Source organism: Armigeres subalbatus, chromosome 2 (assembly GCF_024139115.2).
Source record: "Armigeres subalbatus isolate Guangzhou_Male chromosome 2, GZ_Asu_2, whole genome shotgun sequence".
Classification (NCBI taxonomy): Eukaryota; Metazoa; Arthropoda; class Insecta; order Diptera; family Culicidae; genus Armigeres; species Armigeres subalbatus.
The window spans coordinates 208,879,076-208,897,746 of NC_085140.1; the positions used below are offsets into that span (position 1 = coordinate 208,879,076).

At 37.6% G+C, this 18,671-nt stretch overlaps 1 protein-coding gene across 2 annotated transcripts in view; it reads left to right on the forward strand.

Moving 5' to 3' along the window:
* The window catches only part of LOC134215825 (TBC1 domain family member 31), a 108,497-nt gene that overhangs the window by 62,652 nt on the left and 27,174 nt on the right, over positions 1-18,671 (forward strand). For both annotated transcript variants that reach the window (XM_062694935.1, XM_062694936.1), the window contains exon 6: positions 578-1,673. In XM_062694935.1, coding sequence (XP_062550919.1) covers positions 578-1,673 — 1,096 coding nt within the window. The remainder of the gene's footprint in view (positions 1-577; positions 1,674-18,671) is intronic.

An 18,671-nucleotide genomic window follows, 5' to 3' on the forward strand; every position in this document is an offset into this window, starting at 1 on the left:
TTATTGTGACGAGACAAAGATATGCGGACGGAATGGTTCGATATTTACAAGACACATTGAATACACTATCCTTGTCTAATGCGAAGGCATCCATTAAATACACCGTGTTCAATATATTCTCACTTTTTCATCTCGTCGTAGTGGTGAAGCTTTGCAAGCGCGGCTTGTTTTAATCGAAAATAGCGTTTACATTGAAGCTTTATATTATAAAAAGAAAGTTTTACCGAATGTCGTGATTATAATCTTGAAAAAATACGGAAAGGACGATTTCGTGCTCCAAAAGGACGCAGCGCTTTCTTATACAATGAACTTGGTTCAAAGGTGGTGATTGGCCTCCCAGTTCACCAGATGTAAACTGACCATAAATTCATAACTGTCCCATGTAGATTCTCGGACTCGGTGTACATGCATTTCTCTTTTTCTGCTTCTTTTACTGGAATTATGCCATAGTGGGGATTTTAAGGACATTTATATTAAATTGAAAATCAACAATGCATGTAAGAAAATTTCTGATATTTATTAAATCGAATTCCAGTCCAACCTTTTACAGTTGTATTGTTTTATGGATCCATTACAGATATCGAAAACATTGGTGAAAAATAGACTCCTGCCTATATTGAAAGAGTTTGGCGAGTACCCTGAGAAGCATCGTTCGACTATCTGGCGTACCGTGCTCGAGTTACCGCATAATGTCAATTGCTTCAATGCACTGCTACTGCAAGGATATCACTCCTGTGTGGCAGATTACGATCGCAAATTTTCCAGTTACGACAGCCGAATGGTTCGGAACATGAAAAAAATTGTGTCTTGCTTGGCAAACTGGTCAGCGGTTTTCGCACAGTGTGATTTTGTGCCTTTTTTTGTACACCCATTTATCCGACTATATCCGAATGATTCGCTTACGTGCTTCGAGACTGTTGCCACGGTGCTTCTAAACCACTGTCAGCTGTGGTTCGAATTTGCTCCACTGGAACCGTTTAATTATTTGGGAATGATAGAGAACATTCTGTGCGAGTATGAGCCCAAGCTGATGAATTTTTATCGTACTCGCCATATATCTTCTCGAGTCTATGGTCTGACGTTGATGGAGACGGCTTTCGCGGAAAACTTCGACGCCAATCAATGGTTGCGTCTATGGGATCATATCCTATCGAACGAGCCCTACTTCATGCTGTTTTTCGTCGTTGCATACAACGCCGGGCACCGAACGACTATCATCAATTGCACGAATGAAAAGGATATTGAAGTATTTTTTCACGGACCATCGCTGATCGATATCGGCAAGCTGTTGAAAAGGACATACGATGTGGCAGAACGCTGCGCGGAAAGCATTCATCCAAAGTACTACATGAAATCGTTCGTACCACTCAACGGTATTGCTGCGAACGAGGTCAAAAGCTCTAATTTAGCGAGCCGCCATAAACCCAACCAATGTTATAAACCCAATCAGTTACGAAATCTTGATAATAAAAACCCAGTCAAGAGCACGTATAGCAAATTCAACAACTTTCCGAAACAGCTGGTTGATGTAAGAGCTGGTGAAATAAATTGCTTGAAAGCGGAACAACAGCGGTTGGAAGCGAAAATAGTGGAAATGGAAAAGCTCGAGCACATGCTGAAAGACCGAATGGTAGATAACCTGATTCAAGAGGAGCATGACAAACGGATGAAAGGTAAGAATTAATAGTAATACTTCCATACTCCTGAATTGTGGAGAACATCTTTCCCTCATTCAGTTATCATTATTCATCACTTCGTTATATCTGAACAATTGTCTTTTTGTGTCTTTTTGCTTTACTTTTCTTGTACACCAAGTGTTCGTTTTTGCCTTTCTCGTACATAAAGTCCCATAGTATAAATAGAAGGCCTCCGTAGACCTGTAGTGTTATATACCAATCGTATCAGCTTGATGAGCTGAGGTGATGTCTTCGTGTGCACGTGTATGTATCTACACAAAATAACTTTCAATCATGCAGTAGAAAGGCACCATTACCGGGTTTTCAGGTTTTTGCGGGGTACACAGTAAGTACTACATTAAGAGCCAGTTCGCGAGAAGCGCGACCCCCTCTTGTATCGATATTCTCCGATTTGGATGAAATTTTCAGGGTTTGTTCATATATGTAAGAGAAGACATTTAGCAAATTCTCAGATTTTTTCATTGAGGGGAAGTGGGGTAAAACGGCCCTTCAAAAATTATTGTTCAAAAATCGCCAAAACCAAAAAAATGCAATAACTGTGGCAATGAGTGACCGATTTTGTTTAAATTTTGCACGCTTTTTCTACTCAATTAGTTCTTTATATCAAGTGGTTAATAGGGTTATAAAGTTGTTTACTTTAGAAGAAAAATTACTTTTTCGATAAAAAATGGTCGTTTTTCCAAAGGGAATATTTTTCACCAACAGATCTAGGATAGAAAACTAAACCCGTAAGGCAATTAAGGAACTAAAGAGCTTTCATCTCATATATAATTCAGAAGCGCCAACTCAAGAATTTCTAAGAAAATCTCAATTTTCTGCAACACTGTTTATTCAAAAGAAAGTTCGCACAAATTTTGACCCTACTTAAGTTGATGTTTTCCGATCTGGGGAAAACTGTCCAAATTTGTTTTTCGAAGTTGAAATTAAAAATCAGAATTTTCCATTAGGGGAGTGTAGGGTAAATAGTCTTTTTTTATGTGAGTTCTAGCAGGAAATACATAAGTTTAAAAAAACTGTTTCTTCTTCCTTTCAATTCATCTATATTTTTCGACTCAATAGATACGTATATCCTTCGCTGATCTATATTAGATAGCAAACTATTAGCAGAACAATTTTCAACAGAAGTAAAATAGAACCAAAATAAGTGCCTTTAACATTAGCACGTCTTTCGCAAACTGAAACAAAAATGAACGGATTCGACTTGTTGATTGCTTGTTGATATTTTTTGAATCAGCTACAATGGGTACTGGTACTGATGTTGCTTTAACAGCTATGCGAAAAAAAAACAATTATTCTTAACGGCAAATGAGCAATTTCGTAGCGTTTAAACATAGCTTGTTGGTGGAGCTGCTTCTCAGATTATATTTTTCTTTTGTACCTGCTTGCATCAGATTATCATAGGCTTGTTTTTGTAGCTTGTAGCGATTGTGCGGTATCCATAACTCTCTTCCATCCTCCATCATTATCAGTTTAAACCAAATTCTGCAAGTTTATTGTCAAACCGTGTACCATTCATACATTTTGAATTACTAACCTTCAAACTGCTAGCTAATATTACAGAGATACAATCTAAACAAAATGTTTGACTGAATGGACTATACCAGTTCTTATCGGGTGTATATATTTTCAAGAGTTGGACAATTTTATCTCATAGGTAATGGAATACCCTCGATTCTATGTTTACACAACTGTGTGAAAAACACTCCAAAGTTTAACAAAGTTGCATTCATTTTGCACAATACGGGAAAAACCTTTTTTTTCTACAACGAGCTGATTTTTTACACGGAGAGCGTAACAATGTAATGTGTATACTATTGAATAGGATAGAGCACAGCTTCCCAAAGTTGGGGGGTCGCGACCCTCTTCCATAAGATTTACAAGGGGGGGGGGGTGTCGCGACCCACCACTTTGGGAAACTATGGGATAGAGTATTAATTGTCTGACGATCAGAAAACACACCCCTCATGAAAATACTTCAAATTTTAGGATATACGTTTCTACACTCATAGATAAAATATAAAAATTGTAGATCGCTTAATCAATTAATTAAAAGATTACCAAGCAAAACTGTTTTATTCTCGGCTTAATTTACACCACCTGAAAGTGCTTGACTACCTCAACAAGACTGTGTAGTTGATTGTAAAAATGATGCTTTAAATATCAGCCTTTTTCCCTTGTAATCTTTACTAACCTTTTATGAACATATTTCCAACCAACCATAAGGTGTGGTTTGCTAAGAAGTAGTTCTTGGGTAGTAACAGCTTGCAATACTTTTTGAGAAATCTATCTATTGCTTTTTTCACCGAGGAATAGACTACCGTGTTGAAGTACCAAAACAAATGTTCTCACTTACGAATGGATGGAAACTAGCTAAAGCATTTATTTTGGTGGAACAATATTTTGGAACAGGAGTTCAAGACGGCGCTAAGTTTACAATACCTCCGCCGGAATATTATAGAAATGACATGACTAGTTGACTAGTTCACGTTATTTTTTGAGATTGAGAGATTGTGAAGGATTTAATTGTTGACAGATAAAAAACCATAAAATAACTAAGCTTGGAAGAATTTCGAAGCAAACTAGCAAAATCACTAGATTAGTTGCCAGTTGGGTCGGAATAATCAAATCTAAGAAGTGTGGTTACGATTATCTTGTTTCGTAACATTATTTATATTTGGAGATCTATTTTACCCCTCTCTCCCCATCCCAATATTTTGCCAAATAGTTTCATCTACATATATGTAGATATAACCTTAAATAATCCTTGTAAGTTTCAGCCAGATGCTGAAACATCGATAAAATGGAGTTGCGATTCTCACAAACTGGCTTGCAAACAAGCATTGCAATGTGCAGAAACTCATAATTTGATTGATTGTTCTTAAGTCGGGGCACCGAAATAAGTTTCAATAAGTTTGATGTATATTCTGATTGAGCTCACATATAAAAATTTATGAATTTTTGACATTTTATTTTTACAAGGCTACTTTACCCAATTTTCCGAAATTGCTCGTTTGTCGTTAAAAATAATTGTTTTTTTTTCTCGCATAGATGTAAAAGGAATATCACTACCGGTACCCACATTAATTGTAGCTTATTCAAAACAATATCAACAAGCACGTTCACCGAATTCGTTCATTTTTGTTTCAGTTTGCGAAAGACGTGCTAATGTTAAAGGCACGTATTTTGGTTCTATTTTACTTCTGTTGAAAATTGTTCTGCAAATAGTTTGCTATCTAAAATAGATCAGCGAAGGATATATGTATATATTAAGACGAAAAATATAGATGAATTGAAAGGAAGAAGAAACAGTTTTTTTAAACTTATGTATTTTCTGCTAGAACTCACATAAAAAAATGATGTATTTTTTGACATTTATTTTTAAAGGACTATTTTACCCTACACTCCCCTAATAGAAAATTCTGATTTTTAATTTCAACTTAGACAAAAAAGTTTGGACAGTTTTCATCAGATCGGAAAACATCAACATAAGTAGGGTCGAAATTTGTGCGAACTTTCTTAAGAATAAACAGTGTTGCAGAAAATTGTGATTTTCTTAGAAATTCTTGAGTTGGCGCTACTGAATTATATATGAGATGAAAGCTCTTTAGTTCCTTAATTGCCTTACGGGTTTAGTTTTTTATCCTAGATCTGTTGGTGAAAAATATTCCCTTTGGAAAAACGACCATTTTTTATCGAAAAAGTCATTTTTCTCCTAAAGTAAACAACTTTATAACCCTATTAACCACTTGGTATAAAGAACTAATTGAGTAGAAAAAGCGTGCAAAATTTAAACAAAATCGGTCACTCATTGCCAAAGTTATTGCATTTTTTTGGTTTTGGCGATTTTTGAACAATAATTTTTGAAGGGCCGTTTTACCCCACTTCCCCTCAATGAAAAAATCTGAAAATTTGCTACATGTCTTCTCTTACATATATGAACAAACCCTGAAAATTTCATCCAAATCGGAGAACATCGTTGCAACCTCCCTTGGAAAGGGGGTCGCGCTTCTCGCGAACTGGCTCTTAAGTGTGCTAGAGATCATAGAAACACTCCAAAACCGATTGAAAGCCTGAAGGTCCCTGGTGTGTGTTTGATATTTCAATGCTTAAGATTTATCAGATGGATCTAACATGTCGGCATCATATGTGATTTTTGTGGAGTTTATTCTGTTAACAGAAAAAATGGAAAAAAATGACCATGATGCCTCACTCCAAAACCTAGCATTCGAGCTCATAAGTAATCAATGTTCCTTCCCAAACACTAGGTGGTGTCTTAAAGAAACTTGGAATAAACAGATAGAATTACGATTGCAGATGCAAAAAAAGATGTATCAAGCTCATTCTCGTTCCACAGTTATATACAATAAATAATAATAATAATATATAGGACTCGGGATACTGAGAATCAGCAAGCGACTAGACAGTGTGTGACAGTGATATAGGACTTGCCGTTAACTATATAAGCAAATATTTAAGGACAAGCATCGCAGGATCCAAAACTAAATTCACTCATGTTTTCAAGGACACTCCACTCAACACGGAGGCAGCGGACAATTTTTGTTTTTATTATTTCAGCTTCGCTGCGTCGCAGCATGTGTGGAATCGTAAAAATGACATTTGTGCGATGCTTTAATATTTAGTGGTGTTCCTTTGAAAACGCGAGTGAATTTTGTTTTGGATTCCAACATGCTTGTCCTTAATAGCTTTGAAACTATCGAAGTAGGCATGATATGCTCCACGACTGATAGTCAAAGCTAGTCAAAGTAATAATATCAAAGTAGTCGGGGTAATTGCCACATGTGGTGAACCACCAAAGGCGACAGGTTTTCCAGGAGACTCCCGCGCCTGTTTTACTCGCCAAAAGTTTTACGATACCATTCGGGGTCTTAAAACTCAATGCCGTCGTAGATAGAATTCCGAAGGGTGATATCAAGATCTGTTTGTAATAACGACATGGTGATCGGGGGATCGCTCTTTACTCATCGACCGGTTCACAAGGTCACGTGGATCTCCCGGGACGGCTTAACAGAAAATCAAATCGATCACATCTGCATCAGCCGAAAATGGAAACGGAGCCTTCTTGATGTACGGAATAAATGTAGTGCCGATATCGCGTCTGAACATCACCTCCTCATCGGCGAAATACGCCTGCGCATTGCGCGGATTCGTCGGCAGAAGGAAAGAGTTAGACGTCGATTCAACACACGCCGACTGGAAGATGCCACGGTGAAACGGTCCTTCGTTGAAGAACTGGAGACGCGTGCTACAGATATTCCGGAAGGTGGCAGCGTGGAAGACCAATGGATCGCCATCAAGAATGCCATCATCGCCACCAGCGAGAACAATCTGGGCGAACTGCGCACCCAGAGAAAACAATGGATCACCGATGAGACCTGGAGGAAGATAGAGGAGCGAAGAGAAGCCAAAGTCGTGATAGAGCGATCAAAAACCAGAGGAGCCAAAGTCTTAGCCCGTCAACGATACGCGGCTCTTGAGAAGGAAGTAAAACGCTCATGTCGACGGGACAAGCGAGCGTGGGCAAACTCTCTGGCCGACGAAGGAGAGAGAGGCGCAGCAACCGGGGACATTCGCCTCCTCTACGATATCTCACGACGCTTAAGCAGGGCGAAGATGAATGCAACGATGCCTGTGAAAGACGCGAATGATCGGTTATTGATCGACCCAACTGATCAGCTGAAACGCTGGTTCGAGCACTTCGAACAACTTTTTAAAGTGACAGCCACGCCATCAACACCTCGTCATGATCTGCCTAGGATCCGACGTATAACACGCGTCAATACCGAATCTCCATGACTGCTTAAGATTCAAACAGCCATCCAAAGCATGAAATCGAATAAAGCCCCAAGAGTCGATCGCATATCAGCCGAGATGCTCAAAGCTGACCCCATGACATCCGCTCAGCTACTGCATCGTTTATTTCGTAATATCTGGGACACCGCAACTTTCCCGGTCGACTGGATGCAATGTATCTTAGTGAAGGTTGACCTGACTGTTTGCGATAACTGACGAGGCATTATGTAGCTGTGTACCGTTCTTAAAGTTCTATGCAAAATTATCCTAGCCCGGATTCAGGAGAAGATCGATGCGACTCTCCGGCGGCAGCAGGCCGCATTCCGTGCCGGAAGATCCTGTGTGGACCATATTGTCACGCTCCGCATCATTCTGGAGCAGGTCAACGAATTCCAAGAGTCCCTTTGGTTGGTATTCATTGACTACGAAAAAGCTTTCGACCGTCTCAATCACGAAAATATGTGGGGCGCCCTGAGACGAAAAGGGGTTCCAGAGAAAATCATTGGCCTCATCGAAGCACACTACGAGGCCTTTTCGTGTAGAGTGCTGCACAATGGGGTCCTGTCCAACCCTATCCGGGTCGTAGCTGGTGTGAGGCAAGGATGTATTATATCACCGTTACTGTTCCTCGTTGTAATCTATGAGATTCTGGTAGATGCGATTGATCGTGAACCAAACCGCGGGCTATTATGGCAGCCTATAACCATGGAGCACCTAAACGACTTCGAATTGGCTGATAACGTTGCACTCCTCGCGCAACTGCGCTCTGATATGCAGAGTAAGCTCAACGACCTTCTCGAGCGTTTTTCTTCGGCAGGTTTAGTCATCAACGTCAACAAAACCAAATAGTTGGATGTAAACACGGTGACTCCTTCCAGTTTCACAGTAGCCGGGCAACCAGTGGAGAATGTTGAAAGCTTCCAATATCTTGGTAGTCAAATGGCGTCAGACGGCGGTACCAAGATCGACATAGGCGCACGGATTAAGAAAGCAAGGGCTGCCTTTGCGAGTTTAAGAAATATCTGGAAAAACAGGCAGATAAGTGAACGCTCCAAAATACACGCAGAAAAAACTTCGTTAGAACAAACATATTCCAGGTAAATCCAAACATAAATCCAGTTTGTTCTGGCATCAAACATAAATATGTTTGGATCAAACATATTGTTGCATTTGAAGCGAACGAAAACTTTTTTTTTTGATCAAATGTGCGTTTCAAGTTGTTTCAACCAGCTAAATGTTTGAAGCAAACGGGGATATTATTGTTTTGGTTCGACCACTCATAATATTTTCCCATCAATTCTATCAATTTTCATATTCTTATAGCATTTGACTACCAGAATTCACAATTCCAAACGTTCATATTTCATTTACTTAACTTTCTGTACTTTTAAGGATGTTTTTATCGTCAATTTGGAAACAAGAAAACATATGACTCCGCTCTTGCTCCTGCTCCTCTGTTGACTTCCGATCGGTTCCCCCAAACACACGCGATGCGACAGTCGCGACGTGATTCTAGCGCTTGGCGACAGCGATTCTGTTGCCGTTGGTATGGAAGCGTAAATAGAACATTGCCTGCAGCGACCCAACGATAGAATCGCGGCGACTAGTTGTCGCCGTCGCGGCGATAAAATCACTTAGATCTGGGGGAGCCTTAAAACAAACAGAGATTTAATTTGGTTTTAAAAATAAATATGTTTGATTCAAGCATATTACCATTTTGGAAATAAACATGCATATTTTTGAAGCAAATGGATGAAATTTGTATCCGTGTACGAATTTTCAACTCTAACGTGAAATCTGTGCTGTTGAAAGCGAAGCATGGTGTGTATCAGTGGAGAACACTCAACGGCTGCAGGTGTTCATTAACAGATACCTGCGGTATATAATTCGGGCCTGGTGGCCTCACAACTGGATCTCAAACAACGAGCTCCATCGTCGTTGTCATCAGAGGCCGATAGCAACGGGATCGGAAGTTGGGCTGGGTCGGCCACACTCTACGTAGGGGCGGAAACGAAATCTGTAAACAAGCATTAGACTGGAACCCAGCGGGCCATCGCAGCAGAGGCAGACCCAGAGGCTCATGGCGGCGAAGCCTCAATAAAGAAATAAAAGAAGTCGACCGAAATCTAACCTGGCAACAGGCTAAAGCGATAGCCGGGCAACGCTCAGGATGGAGATCTTTCAAGTCGGCCCTTTGCACCACCGGAGGTGTACAGGATCCATAAGTAAGTAATTCGGGGTCCCAAGCAATTGTGTAGAATTTGAACCGGATTGGTTGCTTTCTCGCTTTCCGCATCGCGTTTTAAGTTTGTATGGAAAAACGTATATTTTTGCATTTTTACTTCTATACTATACTTACTCTTACTCAAATTAAAGAGACGATACGAATGTATTTTGAAAATTTATACTTTCCAGCAAACACTGAGTGATCAACTGATTTTTTGCCGTCAAGAAAATTCCAGAAAATAACTGCAAATGAAAACTTGATGCAAGCTGCTACGCCAGACGAAGTAATAGCTGCAATGAAGGTCACTACTGACGGAATCCAAGTTTCAAAGTGCTCGCGTTTTCGGGGGCACACCACTCGATACGGAAGCAACGCACAACTGTCATTTTTGTTGATTTAGTTTTGCTGCGACGCATTGTATTTAGTAGATTGCATACTGATAGCTGTCATGTATGTTCTTTAACGTTAATACCCCAACTGCTTATGGATTACTATTTGGGATATAATAGATGGGATATAATAATAGTGAACCCAATTGGAGGTTCACGTTCCCTTGGTATTAATGCTATAACACGGGAACTTATGATACAGCTTTTTGTTCATTGATGGAACGAAGTTTATCAGTATACGTTATTCTGCTTCTTATTGGTATTACATCCCCACACTGGGGACAGAGCCGCCTCACAGCTTAGTGTTCATTAAGCACTTCCACAGTTATTAACTGCGAGGTTTCTAAGCCAAGTTACCATTTTTGCATCCGTGGCTATGAGGCCATGAGGCTAATACGATGATACTTCTATGCCCAGGCAAGTCGAGACAATTTCCAATCCGAAAATTGTCTAGACCGGCACCGGGAATCAAACCCAGCAACCCTCAGCATGGTCTTGCTTTGTAGCCGCGCGTCTTATCGCACTGCTAAGGAGGGCCCTCAGTATACGTTAGATCCAGAGTATGTACTACTAGACCTGTGCGCCGGTCATATAATCGGCGGCGGCGGCGTAGTGGTCGCTTTTGCCCCGGCGGCGGCGGCGTCACGGCGGCGCGCCGTTGGCTTTTATCGGCGGCGGCGGCGGCGTGAACCGGCGTGGATGAAAAAATCAATGGCAATAAAAATCATTTTTAATGCGGATTTTGGAATTCACGTGGTTTTCATTCACACCGTACGAATCGCCGGTATAAAAATCGACTTCAGTGGATTAAAATTGTAATATTCTATGTTTGTCGATCATCAAACAGCACATTCCATAGTAAATTACCAGCGACACTAATAAGTACCTGAAATGTTATTACTTGAAGTCAAAATGTTATTTCAATTAAAAATATTTTATTATTCTCTGATTTTGATGAATCAAAATTTAACAATTTTACAACTTTTCGTAACCCTTGAGCAGTATTAAGAACTAGACTTCGGTGTCATAAGACTAATTTGTTAATATTTGTTTCCAAAAGTTTTCCCAATTCAGGATTTTGATAAACTCCAGTCGATTTACTTCTCAATATATCTAAATTTGAGAAAAATTCTAACTACTATTCTTTGAGTTACATATACAATTGGGTAATGTTTGAGTGGCTGCATACAAATATACTATATTAACAATATGATTCACTCTCACGAAATTTTGGCGACACCACATGTGGCGCCAACTCGCGTCCGAAAGGATCGATACACACGTAAATCGAACTACCCAAAATATGACGATCGTTTTACACACACTTCAAAATGTCATCATGAAAAAAAATAGGGATGCTTGATGTTTTTTTTGCAAACTTAATCGATTATGTTTAATCGAATGCAAATGGAAAATCAAATGTTGTAGCAGAAGTGTGATAGGCATATTTTTGTGGAAATGTATAATAAATTTGATATAGCTCGTTGAACTGTATCCGGCGGGACCATGCCGGTGCACCTACTCGCTCTCTGTTTCGCACACCATGTTGCTGTTTGCTCATTTGACTGCAACACTTTTATCAAATGTACTATTGTCGCGCTAATCTTTTCCTAGAATGCTGCGGCGGTCTTACACTCGCAGGCTCGGAAGCAGGAAGCCGCAGTATTCTATTTTATCTCGAGATGCATAATATATTAACGATATGATTCACTCTCACGAAATTCTGGCGACCCCACATGTGGCGCCACGATACACAATACACGTTATAATTAAACTACCCAACATATGACGATCGTTATACACACACACTTACGGAGCCGAATTTATTGAATTCAACATTTGGCTAGCAAACATTACCGCTAGGCAATGGTTAAACTCACTGGTATTTTTAAACAGCAAGGAAGTGACCCTGATCAATTTACTTATGTTTTGTTACACTTTTTGAATTTAAATGTAAATTAACAAAATTCGTAGAGATTTATAGATTTATGATTTATAGATATATAGATGCATAAGAGTTTACAAAATGATTGTTTGAGCTCGAAAAACGATGGAATTCCGACATTTAAAACTTAAGGATTTTTGAAAACGTAACGATTTTTATCACATTTTCAAGGATGATGTGATCAAAATATTTTACCTACTTGTGAGATGAGCATTAGGATGGTTCAAAAAATTGATTTTGATCCACAGTGCTCATCTGATTCTTTACCATGTTCTGAGTTTCCCCTGAAAATTTGAACTCATTTGGATTAAAACTGATTTAGCACAAGCCGTTTCAAGTTTGCATGCAAATTAGTATGGATAAAATTATTTTTTCGTTGTACTGTTAATGAAATTTCCCCATCAAACGCAGGTTAAAAGAAAACCTACATAGCTAAAAGGAATACTCAACAGCTTTCACTCAGTGTAAACCGCATCTCAATTAATCGTTCCAATAATTCATGATTAGACAATGTTTTCACCACGTAAAACACTTTTTTGGTAGTTGATTTGCATTATAAATATACTCAATCCAGTTGAAACCCGAAATTGGGTGCTAGCGAAATTGGATTTTTCTCACGATCCGTACGTTAAACCTAACTTCGGAAGTGGTGCGCTTCGCGATATGAAAACAGCGCACCATTTCCGAAGTTAGGTTTAACGTACGGATTGTAAGAAAAATCCAACTTCGCTATCCCCCAATTCCGGTTTTCAACTGGATTGAGAATATATTAGGGAGAAATATCAATATACTCAAGGGAGATTATATATTGCTGTTACAATTATTTTAAATTGATATTTGAAAACCATCCCTAGAGCGGAATAAACTTGTAATGTTGCTTGGGATATCACCGCATGGCTAAGGAAGGCTTTTATATTACTATGGTAGATTATTGTTTAGCATGATCAATCGTTTTGAATAATTTTATGACACCAGTTAAACTTATTCATTCGCATAACAAGTTTCAATTTTGGCAGGTGTTTAGAAAGAATTGGGTATATATGAAAAAAAGATATCGAAGCAGTGCATAATCTCCATCCAAGCGTTTCTCAGCTATTTTCAGAGGATTTCATACATTTATCGAGTTTGGCTTCGTTATGCTCTTTGATGCTTGAGCTTCAATAAACAAGTTATTTAGACTATAACTTGGTAATAATCGATTCCTCCTTAATTTTTTATATGATGATTGGAAGAAAACAATCGAGGAAACTCATTTAGTAGTGACGTGGTAAATAATTGACTGTTTTACAACTAAAAGGTTCCGTTTAAAGGAGAAAAAAAGTTGTTTGGGACCCTCGGTAGATTTTTTTCAAATAGTCACGAAATGAACGCCTAAAGGGTCAATGGACACGTTGAGGTGCGTTTTGACAGTTTTCCCATGTGTTTGGCCCATAAGAGCTATATTTTCACGTAGTGAAAGTATTAGCGATGCTCATTTTTTTGTCACACACCGCGTTGAATTATCTTGATTTTATAAAATCAATGATGATTTCTTTTCAAATTAACTCGCATGCATAATCCCATTTTTGAGAATTCCCAAATTTTTATCAATTTGTGAATATGATTTGACAGAGAGAAACGTACTTTTGTGAACAAACTGCCCGATATAAGAGTCTGATATAAATACAATTCAAACATAATTACGTTTGTAGTACAATCTCTCTATATAAAAATGAGTTTGAATTTCCTTTGAGGCAATATAACTCACGAACGGGTTGACCGATTTGTACGGGTTTCTCATTAATCGATTCGTCTTGAGGACTGCTGTGTTATAAAATATCACTAAATTTGGAGGAGAAAGTTGAGAAATTGTGAAAATACAATTTTGATGCGAGTTGTAAGGAAACCCAATTCGATCGCGCTAAAAATGATCTAGAGTGCGACGCTGAATGAACTCAACAATTGACAGTAAGAATGCAAAATATAGTTGACTCTGTAAATCTCGATGTTCTATATCTCGATATCTCTCCCTATGTCGATGGTTTTCTCGGTCCCTTCAATCTACATACATTTTGGCTTTCAAAATCTCGATAACTTCCTTATCTTGAAATCTTTCTATCCCGATGTGTTGTAATCGTATTTTGTTCTGGATTCACTCTCCTTATGTCGATATGTTCAAATTTTTAGGCTACTAGACCATATTTGGACGATAACAATACAGATCAACAATAAGCAATGATATTTGTTTTGTTGTCGTTTTTCATAGCAACAAGCTGTTTTGGATCTAGTACCCATTTAAATTTTCCTTCCATTCCTCGATCTCTCCCTATCTCGATGGTCCCTTCAATATCGAGATGTGGAGAGCAACTGTAGTATAATCCCGAGCAAGGTCGGGTACGTTCAACTAGTTTTTCTTGCGAAAGTATCGAAAAATAATCTATTAAATCCCAAAAAATATCTGATATTGGATACGAAATCGAGAAAGCACAATAAAATAGGCGTAATTAAGTTTAGCCGAAATATCTCACCGTAATGCTACGTTTTGAAAGGGCAAGTGAATTGAACAGCTTAGTTTAATGCAATTTACTAGCCAAGAGTTGAACATGTTCAACTTACTGTCCGTTCAAGTGAGTTGAGCGAAGGTGTTTGGGCGCGTTTAATCCAAGCGACTTGTTCAATTCACTTTCCATGTCTAAATGTAACCAAATAATCATACCCATTATGATAAGCGTAACATAACAAAACGCAATCGGATGAGTGTCATCTTCATGGCTTTCCACTCAAGATACATATTCATTCAATCAATGGTGGGCAGCAAAAAGTTTTCAATTCATAATAAGTTGCAACGCAGGTGTTAAGTTCCAGTAGGAATTTAGGACACCGAAGAGGAAGAAGAATGATGCATTGGAATAATATCGATAATATTCAGAAAGAATTAATCAAATTTCTTGCTGAAGAAAATGATAAAAATGTTTACAGTGGAACAATCATTTTAATGTTTGCGGAACGGCTTTCACAGTTTGAACGATTGAAGCAAAGGTGTAGTTTGTCTGCTTTGCACTGCTTCATCGAAATATTTACAGTAGTGTTTGCATTTAACAAAGTCGATATTTTGCATTTAATAAAGTCGATAATCGATTTATTGAAAAATGTATGGACATCCCCACACTGTAAAATGTCATCGAACAACTGTATGACTACTCACCGGAAGATGGCAGGAGGGTTTTCCAGCACAAGCTAGAAAAAAACATGTTTAGATTCCTCTTTGCTCGCTAGATGATGTTGTTATCACCGGCAAATTGTTCGCCATTTCGTTGTATGGAAAAACTCGAAGTGAACCATATTGTTAATATAATATATTTGCTGCATATCTAGTATATTTAGAGAATTTGCAGTGCTACTTCGTTCACCTGCTGTGACCTGGATCCTGGAAGGGCATTCACGATGCAGTCCACTAATGACAACCACAATGTAAAACCGTAGAATATTCTTTCACGATTTCATTCGGAAATTTATTAAGGAATGAAATAGTTTCCGAAAGAATTCCTAAAACGATTTTCGAAGAAATTGCTGAAAAAATCTTCTTTTAAAGGAATTTTCAAAAGAACTTAGTGTAAAATACTTCTTCCGAACTTGGCCAACTTCACTATTGATCCCACGACTCACTTCCCACAAATCACACCAAGGAAATACAAAACCTTGCTTAATGTAGACTCGTTTATTCCTCATAAGGAACAAAGGTTTGGGCAAGCAGGCCTTGATTATTAAATGAATAGGTATTTTATAATTTTGCCCGGTAGCACCGACTTCAAAAATAGTTTACAAGGAGGGAATTCCCGCAGAAAAATCAGAAAGAATATTTTTGGTAAATTTCGAAAAAAAATTCTGGGGAATTCCTAGAAGAATTTCCGAATGGTTCCAAATAGCAATTTCCGAAGAAATTTCTTTGAATTAATTTCTGGAAAGATTCCCGAAAAAATGAAAAGAAATGGAGAATGTTGTGACGAAATTATTGAGGGAAATGTCCAAGAACTTCTTTCTAAAGTGACCAAAGAATTTTCAAAGGATTACCCGTAAAAATTCCCAAGGAACTTAACTTAATAATCCTCCGTATTAATTTCCGAAGAAATTCCTAAGAAAACTTTCAATGATTCCGAAGGAATCTGTAAATGAATTTCTGAAGGAATTTTTAGAGGAATTCTAAAATATTTTCCGTCGATATTTCAAAAGGAATTAGCGAAAGATTTTCGGAAAGTATATCCGAATAATTCCTAAGGAATTTTATGAAACAATTCCTAAAGCAATTTTCTAAGAAATTTTCAAAGGATTATTATTATTATCTTTAATAATGAGGTTTTCGGCCCTGGGCCGGTTCAACTCGTGATTTTCAAAGGAACTTCCTAAAGAACGAGCCTTAACGAATTTCCTAAGGTTTTCTTAAACAAAGGAATACGTGGAGGAAATTCTGACGTAATCCCTGGGGTAAATTTTAAGGAATATCCGAAAGAATTTCCGAAGAACTTTCTGGAATTCGTTTAAGGAGGAGTTTTTTTGTAACTTTTTGAGGCAATTTCCTAAGGAATTCCTGGACGAATCTTCAAAGGAATCTCTGGAGGAAATTGCGTATAAATTACTGGGAAAAATTCCAAAGGAATTCTTGAAGAAACCTAGGAACTACATCAGAAAAACCAGTAAGCATTTTTTCTGAAATTCTATTAGGATTTTCTTCGTAATTTCCTTTGAGAATTCCTTCGGAAATTCCATCATAAAATCCTTCAAATATACCTTTATCGATTCCTCTGGAAATTCCTTTGGGAATTCTTTAGAGAAGTATTTTACCGTCAAAAAATCTTTTAGAAGTTCCTTCAGGAATTATTTTCGAAAATCCATTCAGGTTCTCTTTTGGGAATCTCTTCAAAAGTTTATTTGGAAATTCCTGCACTAAGCCCAACACAAATTTCTTTAAAAACGCCTCCAAAAGTTTATTTGGGAACTCCTCCAGAATTTTATTTTTAAAATAATAAAAAAATACCGCCCAGAATTCATTCGGATTTCCCTCCAGAGACTTCTTTTAAAGATAATTCGTAAAACCTCCGAGATTTCCTTCGGATATTTCTCCAGATTTTTTTTCGGAAAATCTTACAGGAGATCTTTTGAAATTTATTGAAAATGAAGTTGTTTGCGATGTAGTTACTTATTGAAAAAAAAATCCAAGAATAAACAACAAACAAACAAAGACTTTAGGAAAGATGAAGGCATTTTCGAATTCCTGCAGGAGTTCCGGAAGAATTCCTGAAGAATGTTTTAAAGGAATTGCTGGAAGAAGTTCTGAAGAAATTCCTTATGGATATCTAGAACAACTTCCTCCAGCGATTCATGAAATAAATGCGGAAACAATTTCTAAAGGAAAAATTTCCGAAGAAATTCTCAACAAATTCCGAAGAAATTCTCAAAAGAACGAATGGAATTTTTTAAGGAATTTTCACAGGAAATGCTAAAGAAACATCCGAAGGAATTCCTCAAGGAGTCTCCGAAGGGGATTGTAGGAATTCGTAGAACAAAATCCGAAAGGATTCCGTAAGCAATTTCCGAAAGAAATTCGTATTTATATAATTTATATATATTGAATGAAAATTCTCAAGGAATTTTCGGAGAAATTTAAAAAAAAAAGTCATCTCCGAAGGAATACCCAAACAAATTTTAGGAAGAATTCCTAAAATAATCTTCTAAGGTTTTTAAAAGAAACTGTCCAGAGGGATATCTGGAGGAATTATCAAATAAATTTCTTTATTTATTTCCAAACTAATTTCTGGAGTATTTTTCGAAGAAATTCATAAATGAATGTTTTAACGATACTTCTTCGAATATTCTCAGAAGTTCCAGGAATTTCACAATAAGGCTTTTACAATACAGTATTAAATAATTTCAAGACAATAAAATTAAATTAAATTTTCGTAATGTTTGAAAATACCTGACGTTTTAACTAAATAATTTGACTAAATACTATGCAATGAGGCGACAACACCCCAGTTCTGAGCTACAATAGCTGTGAATAAGAAAATAAGAAGCGTTTTAACTGATGCTCGTAATATTTGCTCAGCAATATTTGCTTTGCTGATGCTCAGCAAGAGGTTTTGTCAGTTATATTCAGAAATTGATTTCAAAATATAAATTACTTACTCGGGAATCGGAACAAAAAAATCGGTAAAGCATTCACAGTTGGGATTTAATTATTTTGCTAAATCAGTTTGCCTTATAAGCCAACTGTCCTTATAGCACAAATCTTAAAACAAAGAAAACTGATTAAATAAGTTGGTCTAAATAAATAAAAAAAAATAATATTGTCAAAATAAATAATGTGCAACTTGACTTGAAGTTTCTTAAGTTTAATAATTTTCCTGCAACAATGCCAGATCCTTTAAGAATGGGGACGCTTTGGGCATGTATCCAGGCCCCACAACAAACCCATTTTGCGAGTAACCTACAAGTTTAGGTGCCCGACTAAATGAGGCCAAAGATCAGTTTAATAATTTATGTATTATTATACTAGATAAAGCCTCATTCAAACTCTCAAACTAATCAACCAACCTATTAATTAACCAAGACAATGTATGTCACTACAC